This window comes from Wolffia australiana, chromosome 9 (assembly GCF_029677425.1).
Source record: "Wolffia australiana isolate 7733 chromosome 9, ASM2967742v1".
NCBI lineage: Eukaryota > Viridiplantae > Streptophyta > Magnoliopsida > Alismatales > Araceae > Wolffia > Wolffia australiana.
The window spans coordinates 18,339,891-18,360,062 of record NC_135843.1 but is presented as its reverse complement, the minus strand read 5'-3'; the positions used below and the strand labels follow the sequence as shown (position 1 = coordinate 18,360,062).

The 20,172-nt window shown below is 45.8% G+C and overlaps 3 protein-coding genes across 4 annotated transcripts; 1 reads left to right on the top strand and 2 right to left on the bottom strand.

The window, feature by feature from the left end:
- Window positions 1-132: 132 nt before the first annotated feature.
- LOC144707927 (alpha/beta-Hydrolases superfamily protein) lies at window positions 133-1,295 on the bottom strand. Its single transcript, XM_078581204.1, has one exon. The coding sequence runs from the start codon at window positions 1,278-1,280 to the stop codon at window positions 225-227; it is 1,056 nt and encodes a 351-aa protein (XP_078437330.1). The 5' UTR covers window positions 1,281-1,295; the 3' UTR covers window positions 133-224.
- A 6,124-nt stretch (window positions 1,296-7,419) lies between these two features.
- LOC144707994 (Pentatricopeptide repeat (PPR-like) superfamily protein) lies at window positions 7,420-9,725 on the top strand. The gene has a single exon (XM_078581285.1). It carries the CDS (start codon window positions 7,720-7,722, stop codon window positions 9,589-9,591), a length of 1,872 nt encoding a protein of 623 aa, XP_078437411.1. The 5' UTR covers window positions 7,420-7,719; the 3' UTR covers window positions 9,592-9,725.
- A 4,001-nt stretch (window positions 9,726-13,726) lies between these two features.
- LOC144707503 (helicase-like transcription factor CHR28) lies at window positions 13,727-19,131 on the bottom strand. 2 transcript variants are annotated; one of them, XM_078580640.1, is made up of 13 exons: window positions 18,882-19,131; window positions 18,696-18,774; window positions 18,586-18,614; window positions 18,404-18,482; window positions 18,074-18,325; window positions 17,177-17,919; window positions 17,020-17,091; window positions 16,854-16,931; window positions 15,977-16,772; window positions 15,692-15,822; window positions 15,312-15,533; window positions 14,236-15,009; window positions 13,727-14,075 (listed from the first exon to the last, which is right to left on the bottom strand). In XM_078580640.1, exons 1-13 carry the CDS (start codon window positions 19,014-19,016, stop codon window positions 13,971-13,973), a joined length of 3,495 nt encoding a protein of 1,164 aa, XP_078436766.1. In that variant the 5' UTR covers window positions 19,017-19,131; the 3' UTR covers window positions 13,727-13,970. The 2 variants fall into 2 exon arrangements, with proteins under 2 accessions (XP_078436766.1, XP_078436765.1); XM_078580639.1 differs by having other exon boundaries at window positions 17,999-18,325; window positions 18,882-19,130.
- Window positions 19,132-20,172: the final 1,041 nt, after the last annotated feature.

Sequence of the window (20,172 nt, the reverse complement as noted above, 5' to 3'; positions counted from 1 at the left end):
ATCTATCATCTTGATCTCTGTCTCTCCACCATGCATCTTGCTCTCTCTCCGTCTCCCCCTCTGCATCTTGCTCTCTCTGCCCCCCTCTTGTCTCGCTCTCTCTCTCACTACCTCTATCTATTGCGATCATGCTGAGCGCCCGAGCACACCAAGCATGTATGCATAAACAAAGCGATCATCATCAAAGAAGAAGAAGAAGAAGAGGAGGAGAGGGAGCGGGTGAGTTAGTCGGTGGGAAGAGGAGTGCGGCGGTTGAGCCAGTCGAGGATGAGGCGGCGGACGAGGGCGACGTTGTCGTCGGTCTCGCCGAAGAGCAGCGAGTGCAGCAGGCCGTCGAGGATCTCCGCCGTCTTGTCCGCGCTCGCCGCCCGCTCGTACAGCGCGCGGCTCACCCCCGCGTCCGTCACCGCGTCCCCCGTGCCGTGCACCACCAGGAAGGGCAGCCTCACCTCCTCCAGCCGCGCGTACAAGTACTCCGTCACCCGCATCAGCTCCACCACCGTGCCCAGCCGCGGCCGCCCCGCGTACCGCCGCGGGTTCCGCCGCGCCACCGCCCTCTTCTCCGCCACCCGCACCGACGCCTCCACCAGGTCCGCCGTCGGCACCACCGCCAGCTCCGGCGCCACCCGCGCCACAACCTTCAGGATCTGCGGCAGCGGCCACGGCGGCCGCAGCCTGTCCGACAGCCTCAGCATCGGCGCCACCAGCACCGCCCCCGCCCACCCGGCCTGCTGCTTCTCTTCCTCCTCCTGCCCTTCCCGGCGGAGGTGCAGGAGGAGGCAGATGGCCGCGCCCATCGACTCGCCGTAGAGGAAGCGGGGCAGCGCCGGGGGGAAGGGCGCCAGCGCGTGCGCGAAGAAGGCCGCGCAGTCCGCCGCGACGGCGTCCACGCTGGGGACGAAGGCGCGGAGGCCCGCCGAGCGGCCGTGGCCGGGGAGGTCCAGCGCGAAGCAGGCGTAGCCCGCGCCCGCCAGGAAGACGGCCGTGGACTGGAAGGTCCAGCTGATGTCGTTGCCGTAGCCGTGGACCATGCAGACGGCGGCGCGCGGCGGCGCGGCCCCGGCGGGCAGCCAGGCGCGGGTGAAGAGGGTCGCCCCGCGCGGGGATTTGTAAAAGGACTTGCTCCCTCGCACGCCGTGAGAGCTGTAGAAGGTCTCCTCGTCCGGGGACGGCCCCCAGTAGTGCTGCTCTTCGCCCTCGTCATCCGCCATGCCCGCAGCTCCGTTTGGGGATCTGGCCTTCCTGTCCTTGGCCTGCCAGTGAGCGCGTGAGGACCGCATCCCTTCTCCTAAATAGATAGGTGGCCCGGTAGTAGCTTATTTCCTAATGGGTTAAAGGCCCTCCAAGCCCACATTCTATAGCCAGAGTGGCGTCATCTCGTCTAGAAGCCGGACACATGAACGGCTTGAAGGTACTCTCACAAGGAGAAAAAATGAGAGTGGAATCCAATTTAGATAAAGAAGTGGAAGAGTTAGATGGAATATACAATCCAATTAAGAAAGTTTTGGATCGCCAATTATGTGCATGTTGATGTTATCCTTTATAATGTACCCAACCCAAGATGAAGTAAAGGCAGGTAAATTAAAAATGATGAAATTGTGTGCCACTATATGTAGTTGATAGCTAAATTACTCCTAGCTATCACTTTTTAAAAGGCTAAATCACTCCTAGTTATCACTTGTACATCCATTGATGCCTTTCACCATGAAACAAATAAATCACTGTGAAGGGGTCCCCTGATCAAGTTTAAAAATCCATTTTGGCTCCTACTTGAACTTAGCTGGATATGAAAAAGAAGGCCAAATTTTAGCCCAAGATACCACCTAGAATGAGGTCCATGTTTAAGAGGCATATCACTCAACAATCCTAAACGGCCTTCAACTTACAAGGGAGGCCAAGAAAGGGATGCCCGTAACACCTCTCGGTTCACCAAATCAAGCAACTGTAGGGGTAAGAACACCACGTTTATACAAGATTGGGTTGACTCACGACCCAGGTCAACTATTGTATATGAAAATTCTATCTCTTGATTCAAATAATGTCCAAAATGTGTCCTATGACTCATCTATAAACAGGGGATAAAATAGTGATGTGCCCAGTGATATTTCAAATAAAGAAATTGTATTCTACTATGAGTCCCCCCCAAGGATCAGGTCACTCTTTAAAGAGACCAAGAGGGCCTACATTAAATCAACCTCCTCTCATTTCTTCTCCATTTCTCCCTCACCATTTTTAACTTTACAATCATGTATCGCAACGTTCATATCACCCAAATATTGTACCACATTTCACTCAAGTTGTCCAAGGCTTTCCCATTCTCCTCGACGATTCCAGCATGTCACCTGTGTTTACAGTATTATCATATAATTCACTTTATTGATATATTTTATGTATTTTGCATTATTTCTACACTATTTGATTATTTTGAATTTTTTTATGTTTACTTATCCCAAACCACTTCTCACAAGTTAAGTTGTTATTTTCTAATATCGGTTAGATGTTTTGATGTGTGGATGACATAGGCATTAAGTGGAATAAAATGAGATCATGGGTGAAAGTCAATGAAAAATACCTGGAATTTCACCCACTTAGCTGATGGATCAATAGTCAAAAGGGCCTAAAAAGATAACATTATCCATATACTTGGAATGCACAAAGAAGCCAAATTTTCTAGTAATGCTTTCATGTACAAGACATATCCTGTTTGACATGAAAATTAAAGGTGATAAAGTCACAATCCAATGGAAGGATTACTGGCAAGAGTGCAACATGAGTTAGAAGATCAAGGTCCACGATTATTTTTTAGAACTTATGGGACCCCTACTGTCTGACACTTCACAGCAGTTACCTGACTTCTCTCTTTCTATATTTTATCCATTGGTATCAGATAAACAAATTGATCCAGGTGATAATAAAGCAGATCTCGATGGAACCTCAATAAAGCAAAAGTCGTGTGTTACACATTTTAGCCTGGCCTAAATGAAACTCTCTCATTGATTCTCTCCATTACTAGTATTGAGATTAAATTGATTTTATTATGAGAGTTTATTTGATTTTTCTTGAGTGGATGTATTGTGTAGGAGCATCAGAAGCTTATCCTTATAAATAGAGACATAAGGAAAAGGTAAAATTGAATCTTGGAGCTGGAGAAAATAGCCCACAACACCTTTATCATATTGTGTGTTAAAAGTTTACTTGATTTCATTCATGTTTAGTGGATAATCTCATAACTTTCAAAAACTCTTGCTATTTTCTAAAACCCTGTAAATCTTATTTTATTTAATATCCATTATACTTCTTCATATTCTAGTTAAAACTAAATTATTACATTCTTACACGTTGACCTTAAATCACCACAAAATAATGAATATTAGTTTGTCTTTCTTTCTAATTTTATCTTCTCTTGTTCCTTTATTTGTCATTTATTATTTACTTCTTAAAGATTTCTTGTCTTCCTTGATATTTTCTTGTTCATTTCTCTTTTTTTTTCCTTATTTTTTGTTCATGTTGTCTTTATTTCATGTATGTCTCTTTACATCTATTGAAACACATAAGAGCGGGGAGAGCCAGGTTGATTTTTAAAACAAAATAAAATATAAATTGATTAAGCAATTAATTCCTGTCCTGATATTGATTGCCCCTAAGAAAAAATCTGGCCCAACTCGTAGGCCCATCCTTGAATGGCGGACTGGTTGTCCCAATTTGCTCTTGTTTGATTGTTCCCAGTCCAAAAGGTCCAATTGTACATGTACCCTCTAGACCTAAGTAGCGCTCTAATTAATGTCTTTAATGGCCAAATAATATGTATTGGAGAAGCTTATCCTTTACTTTGTTAACATATATAATATGTATAGGACAAGCTTATTCTTTACTTTGTTAACATATATAATATGTATAGGACAAGCTTATTCTTCACTTTGTTAAATTATATAATATGTATAGGACAAGCTTATTCTTCACTTTGTTAACATATATAATATGTATAGGACAAGCTTATTCTTCACTTTGTTAACATATATATTGACTTTAATGGCCAAATATATATTTAGGGATTGAGTTGACCGAATTGAATAAGTAAGTTTCTAGTCAGTTTGGCGCAAAGCTGCACCTCGTGATTGAGACAATATATAGTGGTGATTGAGCTTTCTCATGAACTATTTACTAATATCGGTAAAACTATTTAGCCGCACAAGACTCCTGAATGACTTAGGCTATAGTTAATCATTAATTCCTAATTTGTTATTCTAGCTAGTACTGATGTGTAATGGAGATCATTGGAGAACGTGATCTCCATAAACTCTTTTTTCTTGGGTTAGTCTCATATAATACATAGGCTGGACAATCCAATCTAGACCACTCAATCACATTTTTTACTCCTGCTATATGCGGAAAAAATGATTTGTATCCCCTAACGAAGGACTTGTATGGTGTAGTGAAAGCATAGAGACTCATGCACATGGTGTCTCACGTCTAAGATCCACTTACAAAACTAGGAAATTAATCAACCTGATTTATTTAAGTATAGTGCCATTATGGTGATTCATATGGATTAAAAAATAATATTATTCCAAATAGACGTACTTATCAATATTCAGTCAATAGTGTCCCTATTCTAATGGTCATGAGATCAACCATACATATCAAATTAGGGTCAGATAGAGCTATTATTTCTGGATAGTTTTATGTCCACCTTAAGTGTATATGGAATAGGAACATTCTGAACATATGTTTGAATACTAGTCATGACCATATTATGGTATCATCGTACCCCAACTTTCTATTAGACGCTAGTTTTTTAGTCCCCACTCCCAAATAGGCAGGCCTGGAGTATGCTCCACCAATCCAACTTAATAAAATTTGGATGATACAAGTATAATGAAGGAGACCACACATGAGTTCATAAATTTTATGCTACGGCTCAGAGTTTAATTTCTGCTTCTCACCCTACTAGATATCCTAGCTACTTGGAAGAAAAACACATGCATCTAGACCGTGGCTCCTACTATTAAGAGATGTATTTGATCCACTAGATGATCCTAACTTCTATACTCACGTTGCTAAGACATGGGGTGAGAGATTCTCCAAGATGTTCATGATTAAATTCATACAAGTGAATGATATCCCCCAACTTGAAAGGAGGCAAGGAATTAAACTTTTTGGAAAACAATTTTTCCCCCATACTTGAAACATGAATTGTCCCTAATGCAAGCAAATAAAGAGAAAGATAAAATAAATTGTAAACCATGGTTACATAGGTCATGTAACTCGGAATGAGTTGGTACTTGTTCGTGTGAATGCTTGCTCCGTTCAGTTGGTCTCACCTTGTTGGAGCCCTGTCAATATTAGACTTCCTAGTGAAAGATATTGTGAAGGTCATCAAGGATATGCATATGATTGCCTTTTAGTGATTATGAAAATAAAAGCAAAAAGCAAAAGAATGTCAAAGGTAAATGCCACAAGTTTAAATGTTCGGAAGCAAATCTAGTAACTAAGAAGACTGATTTGTGCAATATCATGCGCTTGATCATCTTGTAGGTCCAACATAACTCCTTTCGGTTGAGGTTTGAGTCCCAGGTATGTCTATAATCTCTTACCATTTACTTTGAATTGTTGTCCTATGTTTGGATTGGAAACCAAAACAGCTCTGTAATCAAACAGTTTAACTATAATACATGGCCCATCCCAACGGCTCCTAAGCTTTCCTCAAAATAACTTCAATCAAGAGTTATAAAGCCAAACTTTCTGATTTTCATAAAAATTTCTCCGATTTATTTTACTGTCATGAAAATCATTCACTTTGGATTTATAAATCACTGATTTCTCGTATGCCTCGTTCCTCAACTCCTGCAGCTCCTGCAACTATAAAATGTTGTGTTTTCTTGCATCTTCGAAAGAAAGGTTTAATTTCAGAATTTCCCAATAAGTGGGATGCTCGATCTCCACTGGAAGATGACAAGCTTTACCAAATATCAGCCTATAAGGGGACATCCCAATGGGTGCCTTATAGGCAGTTCTATAAGCCCATAGTGCATCGGGTAATCGTTCACTCCAATCCTTACCATTCAGCTGTATGATCTTTTTAAGGATCTTATTAATTTCTTGGTTGCTAACTTCAACCTGGCCATTGGCCTGGGATGGTAAGGAGTTGTCATCTTATGGTGAACCCCATACTTCTTAAGGAGGGTCCTGAAATATGACTTATTGAAATGTGATCCACCATCACTAATGATTGCTCTTGGACTAAAAAAATGTGAGTTATTACATTTCTGCTTCATTTTTTCCTACGTCTTATGCATTCTCGTGCTAAAAGGAGACTCGGGAACTGCAATCACCTCGATTGGCGAAGATAACTAGAGTTTTGTTAGTTTCTCTGACTTCTTCCCCACCAAAGAGATTGTACTCCACTGGTCAGGCCATCATCACATACAACAGAATCTTAATAAAGAGTTGGTTGTGGCCGTACAAAACCAAGTGGCATGCGCGAAATGCTACAATCAACAAAGATTTATGGGACGACAAGCTACTGCTATCACTATAAACACTGCAACCAGTTCTTAGTAAGACATATTTCATTCTTTTTAATATGAATAATTCATATGCAGACCCCAAATCGTTTGGTGAGGAAGGACAGAGCAAGGGAGACCAATGTCTATGAAGTTTTGCACACTAAGGTTTGTAAATTTCTATCTAAATGAATACCTTCTTTTACACTCCTGTAGAAATGAGAAGTGATCACCCTGATCTCAAAAAGGGATGTCGTCCATTGGCGACTGCCCTTGACGTCATCAGCATGTGGTGTTGGGGATGTCCTATCAAGCTTTCACATCCCATTCTCTTGTTGGTTTACGATTATGATGTGGTCTCAAACAGGGATGTCATCCATCGTCGACAACCATGATGTCATTGTCATGTGTTGTCAGGGATGTCCTATCATGCCGTCACATCACGACATCCAGGTGGGTTGCGGTAATGATGTGATCTCAAATGGGAACATCCTCCATCGGTGATGCCTATGACATCATCGGCATGTGGCGTTGGGGACATCCTATCATGTTGTCATGCCACATCACCCCGTGGAATCACGGTAATGATGTGGTCTCAAGTGGGGATGCCCTCCATCTGCAACGCCTATGATAATAATGTAATGATTTCTTAATAATGTAGATTGATCATTCTCTTCCCCAAACTCATAGGGTCATACCTTATTATTTAAAAATATTTAAGAATAAATTTATGTCTTCAATCTTATGTAACTTACATAATAATGGGTGATTTTCAATTCTCCCATCCAAATTCAAACTATTTCAACAGAATTTCATCTATATCACAGTACAAATAATCTTCATAAAGTATGAGCTTCCTCGTACACCAGTCTTTAAAAAATTACTGGAATGTTATGTTTTATACTGAATTGTTTGAACAAAATTTCGATCGGTCGAAGCCCAGTCCTTAAAACTACAAACCGGCGTGGATGCCTTCTCTTGCGGCCATCCGGGTACTCTTTCTCTCTCTAAACATCTCCTCTCTCTCTCTCTACCCATCCTCTTCTAAATCTCGTCCTTCCCACTGCTAGCAGCTTCTCTCACCGAGCGTCCCAAGAAGAGGAAGAAGTTTCTCTGACCTGCCCTCCTCTATCTCTCTTCTTTCTCTCTCTAGAGACTCCTCTAATTTTTCACTGTGAGCTATGTCTCGAGTAAGCTACACTTGCGTCGGTGGTAGATGAGGAGAGCTCTGGCCCGAGCGGCGGCGCTCTACGCGAGGCACAGCTCGTCGTCGTCGTCGGCGGCGGGGGCGGCGCCGGCGGCGGAATGGGTGGAGGCGTTCATGGACCTGTCGGACGTGGCGGGGGGGCCGCGGCAGCCGTCGCCGTGGGTGGGGCGCGTGGTGGCGCTCCTCCGCGATTCGGCGGACCCCGACTCGGACCTCGACGCCTTCTGCCGGCGCTTCCTGGTCCGCCTCTCCCCGAGCCTGGTCGCGGAGGCCCTCCGCAGCCCCGACCTCCGCGACCGCCCCGCCGCCGCCCTCCGCCTCTTCGACTGGGCCGCCCGCCAGCCCCGCTTCCCCCGCCACCGCCTCGCCGCCTACGTCTCCCTCCTCGACCTCCTCGCCGCCGCCGCCCTGCCGCCCGCCGAACGGGACGCGGCGGCGCGCGCCCTGGTCCGCGGGCTCGGCCCCCTAGCCGTGCCCCCGCCGGCCTGCGGCGCGCTGATGCGCAGCCTGGGCGCCATGGGCCTGGTGGAGGAGCTGCTCTTCGTGTGGCGCCGGATGAAGGCCTCCGGCGGGCTGCCCTCCGTGGAGACCTTCAACTGCCTCCTCACGGCCCTCGTCAACGCCTCCTTCCCCGCCGCCGCCCGCCGCGTGTTCGACCTTATGCGCCGCGACGGCCCCGCCCCCGACGCCGTGACCTACAACGTGGTCATCAAGGCGCACTGCAGCGCCGGCGAGACGGCGGCGGCGGCGGCGCTGCTGGCGGAGATGGGCGGCGCGGCGGACAAGATCTCGTACGCGACGGTGATCCAGGCGCGGTACGCGGACGGCGACCACGGCGGGTGCGCGGCGCTGTACCAGGAGATGGAGGAGAGGGGGGTGGAGGCGCCGCCGCACGTGTGCACGCTGGTGGTGGCGGGGCTGTGCCGCGAGGGCCGGCCCTTCGAGGCGGCGACGGTGGTGCGGCGGATGGCCGCGCGCGGGGTGCGGCGCAACGCGGCGGTGTACACGGCGCTGCTGGACGGCTTCTCCAAGGCCGGCGACGCCGCGCGGGCCATGGAGATGCTCGAGAGGATGCGGGAGGAGGGGCTGGAGCCCGACCAGGTCACCCACGGCGCGGTCGTCGGCTGCCTGTGCCGCGCCGGGCGGCCCGCCGAGGCGGCCGAGTGGGCGCGCCGGTGGGGGGGCAACGCGGTGGCCTACGCGGCCGCCATCGACGGGCTGGGCAAGGCGGGGAGGGCGGACGAGGCGGTGGCGCTGCTGGAGGAGATGGCGGCCGCGCGGGGGGGCGCGCGGCCCGACGCGGCGTGCTTCAACGCGGCGATGGCGGCGCTGTGCCGGGCGGGGCGGGCGGCAGAGGCGGCGGCGCTGCGGGGGCGGATGGCGGGGGAGGGGTGCGAGGCGGACGCGCGGACGTACGCGATTCTGGTGGAGGGGATGTTCAAGGGGAGGAGGGCGGAGGAGGGGATGCGGGTGTGGGGGGAGATGGTGGCGGCGGGGGTGGCGCCCACGGCGGCGGCGGCGGCGGCGATGGCGCGGGGGCTGTGCGCGGCGGGGAAGGTGGAGAGGGCGTGCAGGGCGGTGGACGAGATGGCGGCGCGGGGGGCGGTGGCGGAGGGGGCGTACGAGGAGATGATGGGGGCGCTGTGCGCGGCGGGAAGGCTGGCGCAGGCGTGCAGGCTGGCCGACGGGATGGTGGAGCGCGGGCGGGAGGTGCCCGCCAGGGTGCGCACGCTCTTCCTCAACGCGCTGCGCAAGGCCGGCCGGGCCGACCTCGCCATGAAACTCCTGCACAGCAGGATCGGCATCGGCTACCGACGCCTCGGCAGCGTTAAGCGCCGGGTCAAGTTTCAGACCCTCCTCCAACCCTCCTCCACCACTTAAACTCGCACCGTCTGGGCATGCGTGCATGAGTTTTTTATGCTCTTTCTCATCGGTCTTTAGACTGTTTATCCAGCCATGCCCATGATAGAGTATCATGAATTCTCTCAAATAGAAATAAATGTGTTGGGAATAAACACTTGCTGAAGCCTATCCGGAGGTGAATTAATGCAGAAGATTGTGAGGATCATCAACAAGCTGAGATAAGAGGAAAGTACTGGAGACAACGCAGTCAGCCTTGTCATGTCCCTGCGTTGTCAATGTATAAAGTATGAATAGAAATTTGAGACCATAAAAGTATGAGTTGTCTGATCCAGGTAAAGCTATAAACTAGCAGCTTTGCTCATAATATTATAAGGTTACGTTTTCTGTATTATGATGTAAAGGGATGATGCGCAGAATTATAGGCGAGATGGAAATTTGAGACAAAAAAAAACTATGATTTGACTGAGCCAGGTAAAGCTGTAAACTCAGAATAAAAATTGGCTACATTTTCTGTATTGTGAGGAAAGGGGGATGAAGTTCAGAATTATAGGTAAGACACACTAGATGCTCCTAATACGACTTAGGGTATGGTCAACTGTCAAACCCTAATCAGTCATCCGAATTAGTACTGATACATTTGGAAATCATCTGAGAACTCTTCTCCGATATTTCATTGCCTTGGACAAGGACTTCATCGCATCGTCTTCCTTGAGCTGTCACCTCTTATACTGAGGGTGGACGATCCCATCTTGACCACTCAATCGTCTTCACAAACTTCTTGATGCACCCGAACTAAGACCGTCTAGAATCCCATGGTTTGTGACTCGTTGGCCATAGTCAAAGTAAAATTGTCCATCCATAAGACGTCTTTGGTGTCTTGGGTCTAAGGACCACTTATACAACCGTGCCATGAATCAAAATGATTGATAGTTTGGTATAATACGAATCAGGGATTAATAGTGATCAATTCAGTGAACTCTTTCTAATAAAGAGCACCCACTATTTATCCTTAGCGTCTCCACACTAATGGCTATGGGATCGGCCATACTCATCATATGAGTGAGACTAGATAGTGTTATTCTATCTGAATACTTTGATGTCCTTCTCTTGTATCATTCGAATAAGAATATTTAGAACACATCCTTAAATACTAGTGATCTCTGTATTACGATCTCATCATAATTCACAAAGTCCGATCATGTATTCATGGACTTCATTATAAGCATCACACATGCACTATAATGAATATGTTTTAATAATTAAAATGTAACAAGATTTGAAATGTGTGATTGGCTTGCTGACCACATATATTTCCATCAAAGACGACGTTGCCAACCACGCGGACGTGTGACATCCCCATTAAAGATTGTGACGATGTGCTATGACCGTAAGATGACTTGTCGTCACATGGTGGTGACGTCGTGATAGATGAACAATATGCATGTAAGTAAACCATCCATTTTATGACAGGCCGAATGAGAACAAAATTTCTTATTAGCTCAAGAAAGGGTTGTTGTATTTTACGTTTTATCAGCTAACCATGTTCTTCTATGTGGTTCTCTCAATTCATGCTCCCATACAACACTAATCGGGGTCTGAAAATATGCAAGAATATGATGATTTAATTATATTTTAAAAAGATGGAAAGTTACAAAGATTTGGACAAAAGTAGGTGAGGGGAGAGAGAGAGGCTCCCAATGAGAAACAACTTAAGTTCTGATTGGGCCAGGCAAAGCTATAAACGAGCAGCTTAAGTCAAAATGAAATAATGGTATATTTTTTGTATTTGGACGAAACGGGATGAAGTTCAGAATTAGATGTAGGAATTGAAATTGGAGATGAGTAAAGTATGACTTGACTGAGCCAGGTAAAGCTATAAACAAGAAACTTAGCTCAGAATATATTAAGGCTATGTTTTCTGTATTATGATGGAAAGGGATGATGTTAGGAATTATAGGTGAGATGAACGTTTGAGACAAAAAATATGATTGAACTGAACCAGGTAAAGCTAAAACTCAAAATAAAAATAGGCTACGTTTTCTGTATTATGAAGAAAGGGGATGAAGATCAGAATTAGAGGTACGAATAGAAATTTGAGACTAAAAAACTATGATTTTAGTGAGCACGGTAAAGCTATAAACAAGCAGCTTAAGTCAAAATGAAATGAGGCTATTAACAAAATGAATAGAAATTTGAGAGTACAAATAGAAATTTGACTCAAAAAACTATGATTTTAGTGAGCACGGTAAAGCTATAAACAAGCAGCTTAAGTCAAAATGAAATGAGGCTATTAACAAAATGAATAGAAATTTGAGAGTACAAATAGAAATTTGACTCAAAAAACTATGATTTTAGTGAGCACGGTAAATCTATAAACAAGCAGCTTAAGTCAGAATTAAATGAGGCTATAAAACAAAATGAAGAATTGGTTCTTAGTATCAAAACGGATGAAAAAAAGGAGATGATTATCGTCAGACGAGTTAAGGTTAACTGCTTCAGCAGCCACCAAGTGCGGCATATTTCAAAATCGGGTTGAAGAGATGAATGCATCGATTACTAGTGTTCATAGTCTTTAAAATTTTTGTTCACACCACTTCTTAGGACTAGCAAAGTCTAATATATTCATATCTCATTCACCAAATTGGGAGACATTACTACAAAATTAGAATGAAAAACAATAAGGAGAGTGGAATTTTGGCATGCTTCTATGAAACTGAATGAACTAAATATGGGAAACCAACCTAACCTTGCGGAGCTTTGAAATTCAAGGGGTATTAAAGAGAAGACCAACTCAACAAACTCCACGAATCCAGAGTCAAGACTCGCCGGGTTGGCAGGAAGAGAAGTCGAAAATGTTAAATGAGAGGACAACTTATCCTTTCCAAAATTCTTTTGAACTTAATATTTTTGTATAACTTAATATAAATTCAACTTTTTTTTTTGAAAAGAACACACGAATCTCTAAATTTTCCTCATTTTACATGGAGTCTAACCAGGTTAGATATGAAAAATATACTTCCATTATGGAAGGTATTTTGGTACAAGACGTGTTTTTTCATGTCATTTCATAAACATAAATGGCAGATATACAACAACATCATTGCTTGGGAATTTTCTTCCCAACGTGTTTTGTAAAACTATTTAACAACTCAAGTCCAGAAAAATACAGTCTGCTCACAGATGTTGTGCCATTGTCTTCAGCCAATCGTTCTCAGAACCACATGAGAGACTGATCTCACGCTCAGTATTATTCGAGATTTAACACAATTCTTAGTGTACATTTTGAAATTTACGTATTATTTTTTCTCAAAAAAATACCTAAGCTTTGGACGAGTCTCAATCCCTATTAAATTATCCTTCAAGAGATAAAGGGCTCTCTAATACACATCCAATTATCTTAATCTATAATTTTCTTCTGTAAAATTAAGAAAATATTATCTTAAAATTACTTACTTTCCATCAACACTTACTCGTTCATTAGTAGAACTTTGAAGGGATCTCACACCATCTCTTGTACTCTTTCTGAATCCCATGATAATTTTAGTAGTACTTTATACGTTTCATTTTCGTGGGAAAAAAATGTTAAATATTCAACACAAAACGCATAAAGAAAAAATTGCCCAAAAGTTAGGTTATATACCATGGAAAGAAGCTAGTATGTTCATTGAACCATTAAATACATATGCATCTGAAAATTAAAAATATTCAATGACCTTAGAGGAGCTTATTAATAACGATGAATCTGAAACATTTAGAACCCCGCAAGGAAGGTCTTTTTTATAATTGTTCTTCGATGTTTCGCCAAGATCTCTCCAAATTTGAATTATTTCAGAAAAAAATCCGATTTTGAACTTGAGATTTAAGAGCACAGTATGGCCCCTCCAGAGATAACTGTTAAAATTCATAGAGGAAGGAGATAAAAGAACAGAAGTTAAGAGGAGAAAGATGAAGACGAGCTGTTGGGAAAAAAGAGAGCAGGCCTCTGCCAGTCAGGGAGTTGGAAAAAGTTAAAATCAAACTTAAATTAAATACGCGGTTTCCCCAATCCTCTAGGGAGAGGATAGGAATACTAAGACCCATAAATTACAATAATACCCCTATTTCTGACAAAATAAATCATGTCAATGTAGATATCTTCTTGCAAAATTCACAGTTCTACTAAAACCTCGGACCTGTATATTTGTCAAATCTTTCAATGTAGTGATTTACATTCTGCAACAAAACCCATGAGTTGGGCATACTGTCATAAAAAAAGAATGGGAAAACTGTAGAAAGAATTCCTATGGGAGTATTTCATTTACAAGAAAGCGAGGTTAGGTGATATTTGCAGGGTGATTATGATGATGGCAACCCAATACCTGGAGAGCTTCCAGACCCATCAGGATTTGCCTGAAGATTTAGACTCTGAATAAATATCGCAAGTCCTCCAGCGTCAAACGTGACCGGTGGGTCCCAGACCCATCCTCTCCAAAAGCCGAAGCCACCATCTCCCTCTTCTTCTCCTACACAGAAGAAAAGACAATGAAGGTCTTAATCAGGGTTCACCCTTGGGGCACAAAGACGTCATCGCCATCTTAACTTTGCCCCTATCATCATCATTGTCATTAAAAAAATTAAAATTAAAAAAATTAAGAATTGTGAATTAACGTTTGATGGGTCCACCTGCAAGGCTAGAATGCGATCCTCAACGGTGTTCTCCACAGTCAACCTTGAAACAGTAACAGGGCGAGTCTGGCCAATTCTGTGTGCTCTGTCTATCGCCTGGTCCTCGGTTGTGGGATTCCACCAGAGGTCCATGAGCATGACATGGCAGGCGGCCACCATGTTCAATCCCAGGCTCGCAGCCTTCAAAGACATGATCATGACAGTAACTTCAGGAAGGGTGTTGAAATCTGTCACGGCTTTGTCCCTGGCAGAAACCGACATTGTTCCATCCAGCCGCCTGTACTTTACGGACGAGTTCTTTAATTCAGATTCCAGCAAGTCCAGCATCCTAGTCCACTGAGAAAAGACGATAGCTTTCTCTGACACCAACTCCTTGCTTCGATTTGTGTTGGCCATGTCATTATTTAAGGAAACCCCTGAAGAATCCATAACTTTATCATCAGTTGGCAAAGTAGAGGTCTTATTTTTGGAGCCAGAATCCTCATATTTGGGTAGTGATCGGAGGGTATCAACGGCAGCTCTAATCTTTGAGGAATACGAAGGCGCGTCGACAAAAAGAGGTTCAGGCATCTCTGGTGGCTCTTGGCCATCTACTTGGGGGCCAAAGAGACAGGTCTTCAGGGTAGGCTTTGAAAAAACAGAAGACCTGGTGAGCTTAACTCTGCATTTGGCAGCAGGGCAGGAGTCTCCGTCCCCGGTGAGATGTTCGGATATGCACTGGTTGCAGAAGACATGGCCGCAGATGGTAACGATGGCATCCTCGGGCGGGTCCTACAAGAATCAGTATCCTCATTATCGTCATAAGAATCAAAAGCACCGATCAAACATTATCTTTTTACTTGGGTGTACTTCAATAATAGAGGTTAGGAAAGATAGACATTTTTTTAGAAGGAAGAGCTTCATATTTGGAAGAATTTTGCGGCTATTTTCAACTTTGCCGAAGAATGAGAAAGACTTTGTCATTAAGATTAACATTCAGGAACTTCAGGAATAACGATTTTGAATGAAGGAATCACTGTGATTTGGAGAATAAAAAATGATACTGAATGAAAAAAATTGTTGCAGATACGCACTTTACATCGAGAGCAGAGAGCCAGAGAGCTCTCTAAACAAGACAGAAGCTTCATTTGCTGCTCTCTGGGAAGTTTCTCTGCCTTCTCCATGGCCGTCTTCCAAACGGATGACGAGTTACATCCTCTGACCAAGAGTGGGTGACCACACGCCTGCCGAAGCCTTAGCAGCATCAGCAGAATATTCACATAATTCTGTTTCACCGTCCCCGCATCCGCGTAACCCTAATATCAGGCCCAAAATAAAAATTTACGTTAAAATATAAAATTATGAATAAAACCACAATTATCTAAAAAATAACCAAAAAAAAAAGAAAGCTTGAATTTTCCCTGTAATTGTTGAAGATCAAGGATTTGCTAATGGAGCTTCTAGGTCTTTATACCTTAAACTTTTCTTGAGAATCGGCTTCCAACCTGGAATAGAAATCCCGTTCTGGTGCAGAGAATTCGATCTTCTTAAGATTGATAATTTTTGGTGGCAAGTTAATAATCGGTTTTCCATCGATAAGTGTGCCTGAAACCACGGTTATACCCTTACATTAAACCTCATGAAAAATACCAATATGTTCCTCTCAAACTCTCTGAATTCTAAAGGATAGAACATCATCAATAACTATTTTAAAGTTCAAAATTATCGAACATTATTCATAGATATCGGTGAATTTTACCTTTTGTACGGCGAAGCATGACTGTTTTAAGAACAGCTTGAAGCTTCTTGTATCCAATCTCCGGATTCTTGTTAATAGGAACTTTAATTCCTGAGCAAAACGAGGTGTATGCCACAAACGGCTCGTACCTGAGGAATCTAAAGTAGCTGTAGAGATCATCAATGGCATTCTGGATTGGCGTCCCACTCAGGCACCACCTCCTCTTTGCTCGGAGTCCCCAGCACGCTCTCGCCACTTGGGTTCTATGATTCTTAATGGTCTGAGCTTCATCCAATATCACCCTAAACCATCCTACTTTGGCAAGAGGACGCGCCGCGGAGTGGAGCGAGGCATCTTCCGGCAACGCCTTCTTCTGCTTAAATGAGGAAACCTTCTTATGTTCAGCCACAGAGCTCACTCGTCCTTTCACTTCACCGTCGCCTGCATCGGACCGCGTCGGTACCTCCAAGCTGACTATGGAGTATGTGGTAAGCACGACATCGTATTTGGCAAGCTCCTGCGGATCTCTTGTTCTGTTGCTTCCATGGTAGACGACGAAGGAGAGGTTGGCATTGCTAGTCACCTTGCGCTTCAGTTCATCCGCCCACTGCCGCAGAACGCTGGTCGGGCAGACGACTAGGGTTCCAGCCGCCGGCCTGCCTTTCTGAAGTAGGCAAGAACTTTCCCTCTTGATCTCCTCCTCATCATCTAGGGCCAGAGCTTCAATTTCACCTTTGGCGGGAATAACACAGGACTTGGACGCCGGAGATCTTTCCAGTAGAATTAGGGCAATTGTTGACACGGTCTTCCCTAATCCCTGTAACAACATCAACACCAACAACTAAGTTCATACAAATATCAAATAGACGAATTAATTTAATTTTACAAGATGAAGAACCTGGTCGTCTGCCAGAATACCCCCTGAGCAGTAGTGATTGCGGGTCTCCTTCTGGACCATCCAGGATAGAGCTATGCGCTGTTTACACAACCATAATGGCAAAATTCGAAAAACATAAATATCAATCCGTAAAGTATAATATCAAGATAAAAAACGAGTGAACAACCTGATGTCTCAATAAGGGAACGGACAAAACTCCTTCGGGAACGCTGGCTTCGAGCTTCGGCTGAGCCAGATCCTGACATGAAATGTAAAAGTGGGCAGAGAAAAGGTAAGAAAATCATCTATAATTTTAGCCAGACAGGAGGAGAGCGAGGAAGGACCTGCAAGGCAATGCGAAAAGCCAATTTATCGTCGTCTGTCTGAAGCTTTGATGAACTTGTTCGGGATTGGTGCACATAGCTATATGGAGTTGGGGTTATTTCTGAATGCAAACCCTTCTTTGGAAGATCAACATCGATTACACAAACATCAGGGCTGTCTACACCATTTGCAAAGCTTCTGGATCGAACTACATCGACATTTGAATGGCGTGACCATTCCTTCACAATATTTTGTTTCTTGTTCTGAATGAATTGGATTGAGTCTGGCATTAATCTTTTGGATTGACAAGGTAGAGGTGTGCGTAGGCTGCTGCTGAGGTATAATGACAGAGAATCTCCACTCGGCAAACTACGAAGACTCGAATTCAAGATATCCTTCTTTCTGCTGCATGATCCAGTAGATTTAGAAAGATAATCGGGGTCTGGAAAGGAAGAATCAACCTGCGGGGATGTGCGATCCTCTCGCTCTGCTCTTTCGTACAGATTTAGGGCATATTTGCTGTGGCATGAGGAAAACGACGGCGACAGTTGATTGGACTGTGGTTTGTTTGGAAAATTCCATATCCAGTCCCCATTCCTGCCATTTTCAGAAGCTTTGGTAAAAGAATTTGTTGTTCCCAAACCAGGTTCATCAGATAAATACGGTGCACTCTGCCATATTTCTTGAAAGTTACTTTCTGTGGTCGTTGAATTATCGGTCCTGGTGCCATTGAATTTGATCGGCTCGAAATGCGAAAAAGAATCTGCGGGAAAGAAATGTGCAGTTTATGAAGAAGCGCATCAAGCTAAAAAAGAAAAAAGATTAGATGAAAGTCTAATTACGATTTGGTTGTAAAATTTCTCGTCCTTCTCTGAAATCCAAAGGAGGAGATTGATCCGGATCTAGAAATTGCTGACCACGAAAAGAACTGTGCCCAGAAATCCCTGAAGCTCCAGAAACTTCAGACCGAATTTCCTGGCGTTGAGCATCGGTAAAACCTCCTGGCATCTCGATGAAGCCATCTTCATTCCTCGAGGATGAAGAACAGAAGGAGCCGTATAGAGAAGAATTCCGAGAGTTTTCATTCAAACTCGCATCGCAAGAATTCAAACGGTCGTCGTCATAGCGTTCCAGTTCCTCAGCATGCTGGAGAGAAACAAATTGGAAACCTGACAGCATCAAAAAAGAAACATCAGAAGATTATTCAAGTCGCAAGTCGGGAAAACGAAACTCAATAATAAGATTACCATCTTCAGGCGGAGATTCCTGCCCATCATAACGATTCTCTTCAACTTGACTTTCTTGATATTCATCTTCGCAGATACTCTGCGAAACCCAACAAACCCCAAATCGAACAGGTTAAATACAGATCGATCTTTCGTCGGAGAAAAAAATTGAAGATATGGAATTCAAGAGGCGATTCGCTTACAGGGGACAAATTGGAAACGAATTCGTAACCTGGAAGCATCAACAGAAAAAAATAAAATCAGAATAGTATTCTACTCGTCAATCGGGAGAAGGAAACGCGACGATCTTCACCATCTTCAAGCGGAGAGGCCTCCGCATGATAACAATTCACTTCCGCAAGATTTTCCCGATAATCCTCTTCGCAGATGCTCTGCGAGTTGGACCGTGACATAGAGAAAAGGAGCGATCAAACATACTTTAATCTATACATCCCTCCGTCGGAAGAAATGAAAGGAAATGAAAATCGCGAGGGCTTACGGGGGAGTCGAGATCCTCGTCGAGGATCGCGAAGAAGGAATCCAGACCGATGGAGAGGCGATCTTCGACGGAATCCATGTCTCCCGGAAAGAAAATCTCGGACGAGGACGGCGCATGGCTGCCCTCTCGCAACATTCTCCGAAGCCCCCCCCCAAAATTCCGGAAGAACTAGGGCTTCATCTTCCGCTATTTCCAAACTCTCCCATCGCCGCCGCTTATCAATCGCATCGACAAGGAAAGGCCATGCGATCGAAGAGGGCGGAGAGAGAGGGGGCGTTTTGTCGCCGAAAGCGCGTGGAGCGTTCACGGACGCCACGTGCCCGGCGGTAATTGGGCACCGCAAATCCAATTTATCCCAGCCCTCTCTTCGATTGACCCGGGCGAGGGGGAATCGAAGAAAGACGCCATCTTTCCCTGATTTCATCGGCGAAAAATCCCAAATCTTCAACTGGGTCGGCGGTAAACGACGCGAGGAACAGAACCCATGTTCCCGATTCGCGGATCGAAAGAGACGGATGAAGAGAAGAACGCGAGGAAAGACGGCAGTTTTTTGGTCTTTTTCTGCGTGAATCGTCTCTGTTACCGGGATCAGCTAGAGGAAGATGAAGCACTCGAGGGATACAAGGGGGTTTTCGAGAGATTCCGCGTCGGCGGCGCCGTCCTCGGCCGCCGGCGGCGGCGGCGGGAGCGGCGGGCGGAGGGGGTGCGGTGGAGCGGCGCGGGGGAGGCGGAGCGGCGGTCGCGGCGGGGCGCGGGGGCGGCGGGGGCGGGGCGGCGCCGGTGGGGCGCGCTCTTGCCGGGGGGAGACCACTCGGGGAGGCGGCGCCGCTCGGGGCGGCGGCGGGGGCGGCGGGCGGCGGCGGCCGAGTCGGCCTCGTCGCCGGAGCCGTCCTTGACCTCCGTCATCGTCGTCGAGACGGAGAAGCTCTCGCTCGCGCTGCACATCTCCGACGTCTCCGACGTTTCCCCCTTCCTCGCCCCGCCCTTCTTCTCCGGCGACCGCGGCGGCGGCGCCGCCTCCCCCGTCTGCGCGCAGGGGCTCGTCGTCTCCGTCAGAACCTCCTTCACCACCGTCTCCTCCTCCGTCGCCGCCGTCGTTGCCTTCGGCGGCGGCGGCGGTGGCGGCGGCGGTGGCGGCGGCGGTGGCGGCGGCGGTGGCGGCGGCGGAGGAGGAGGCGGTGGGGTGGTGGGGGGGTTGTTCTTGGCGGGGGGCTTCTCGCTCTTTGTCAGACAGCTCCCCATTGTCTCCCCTGCATAGCCCACCGGGGGAAGAAGAAGAAGCTCAGGAAGA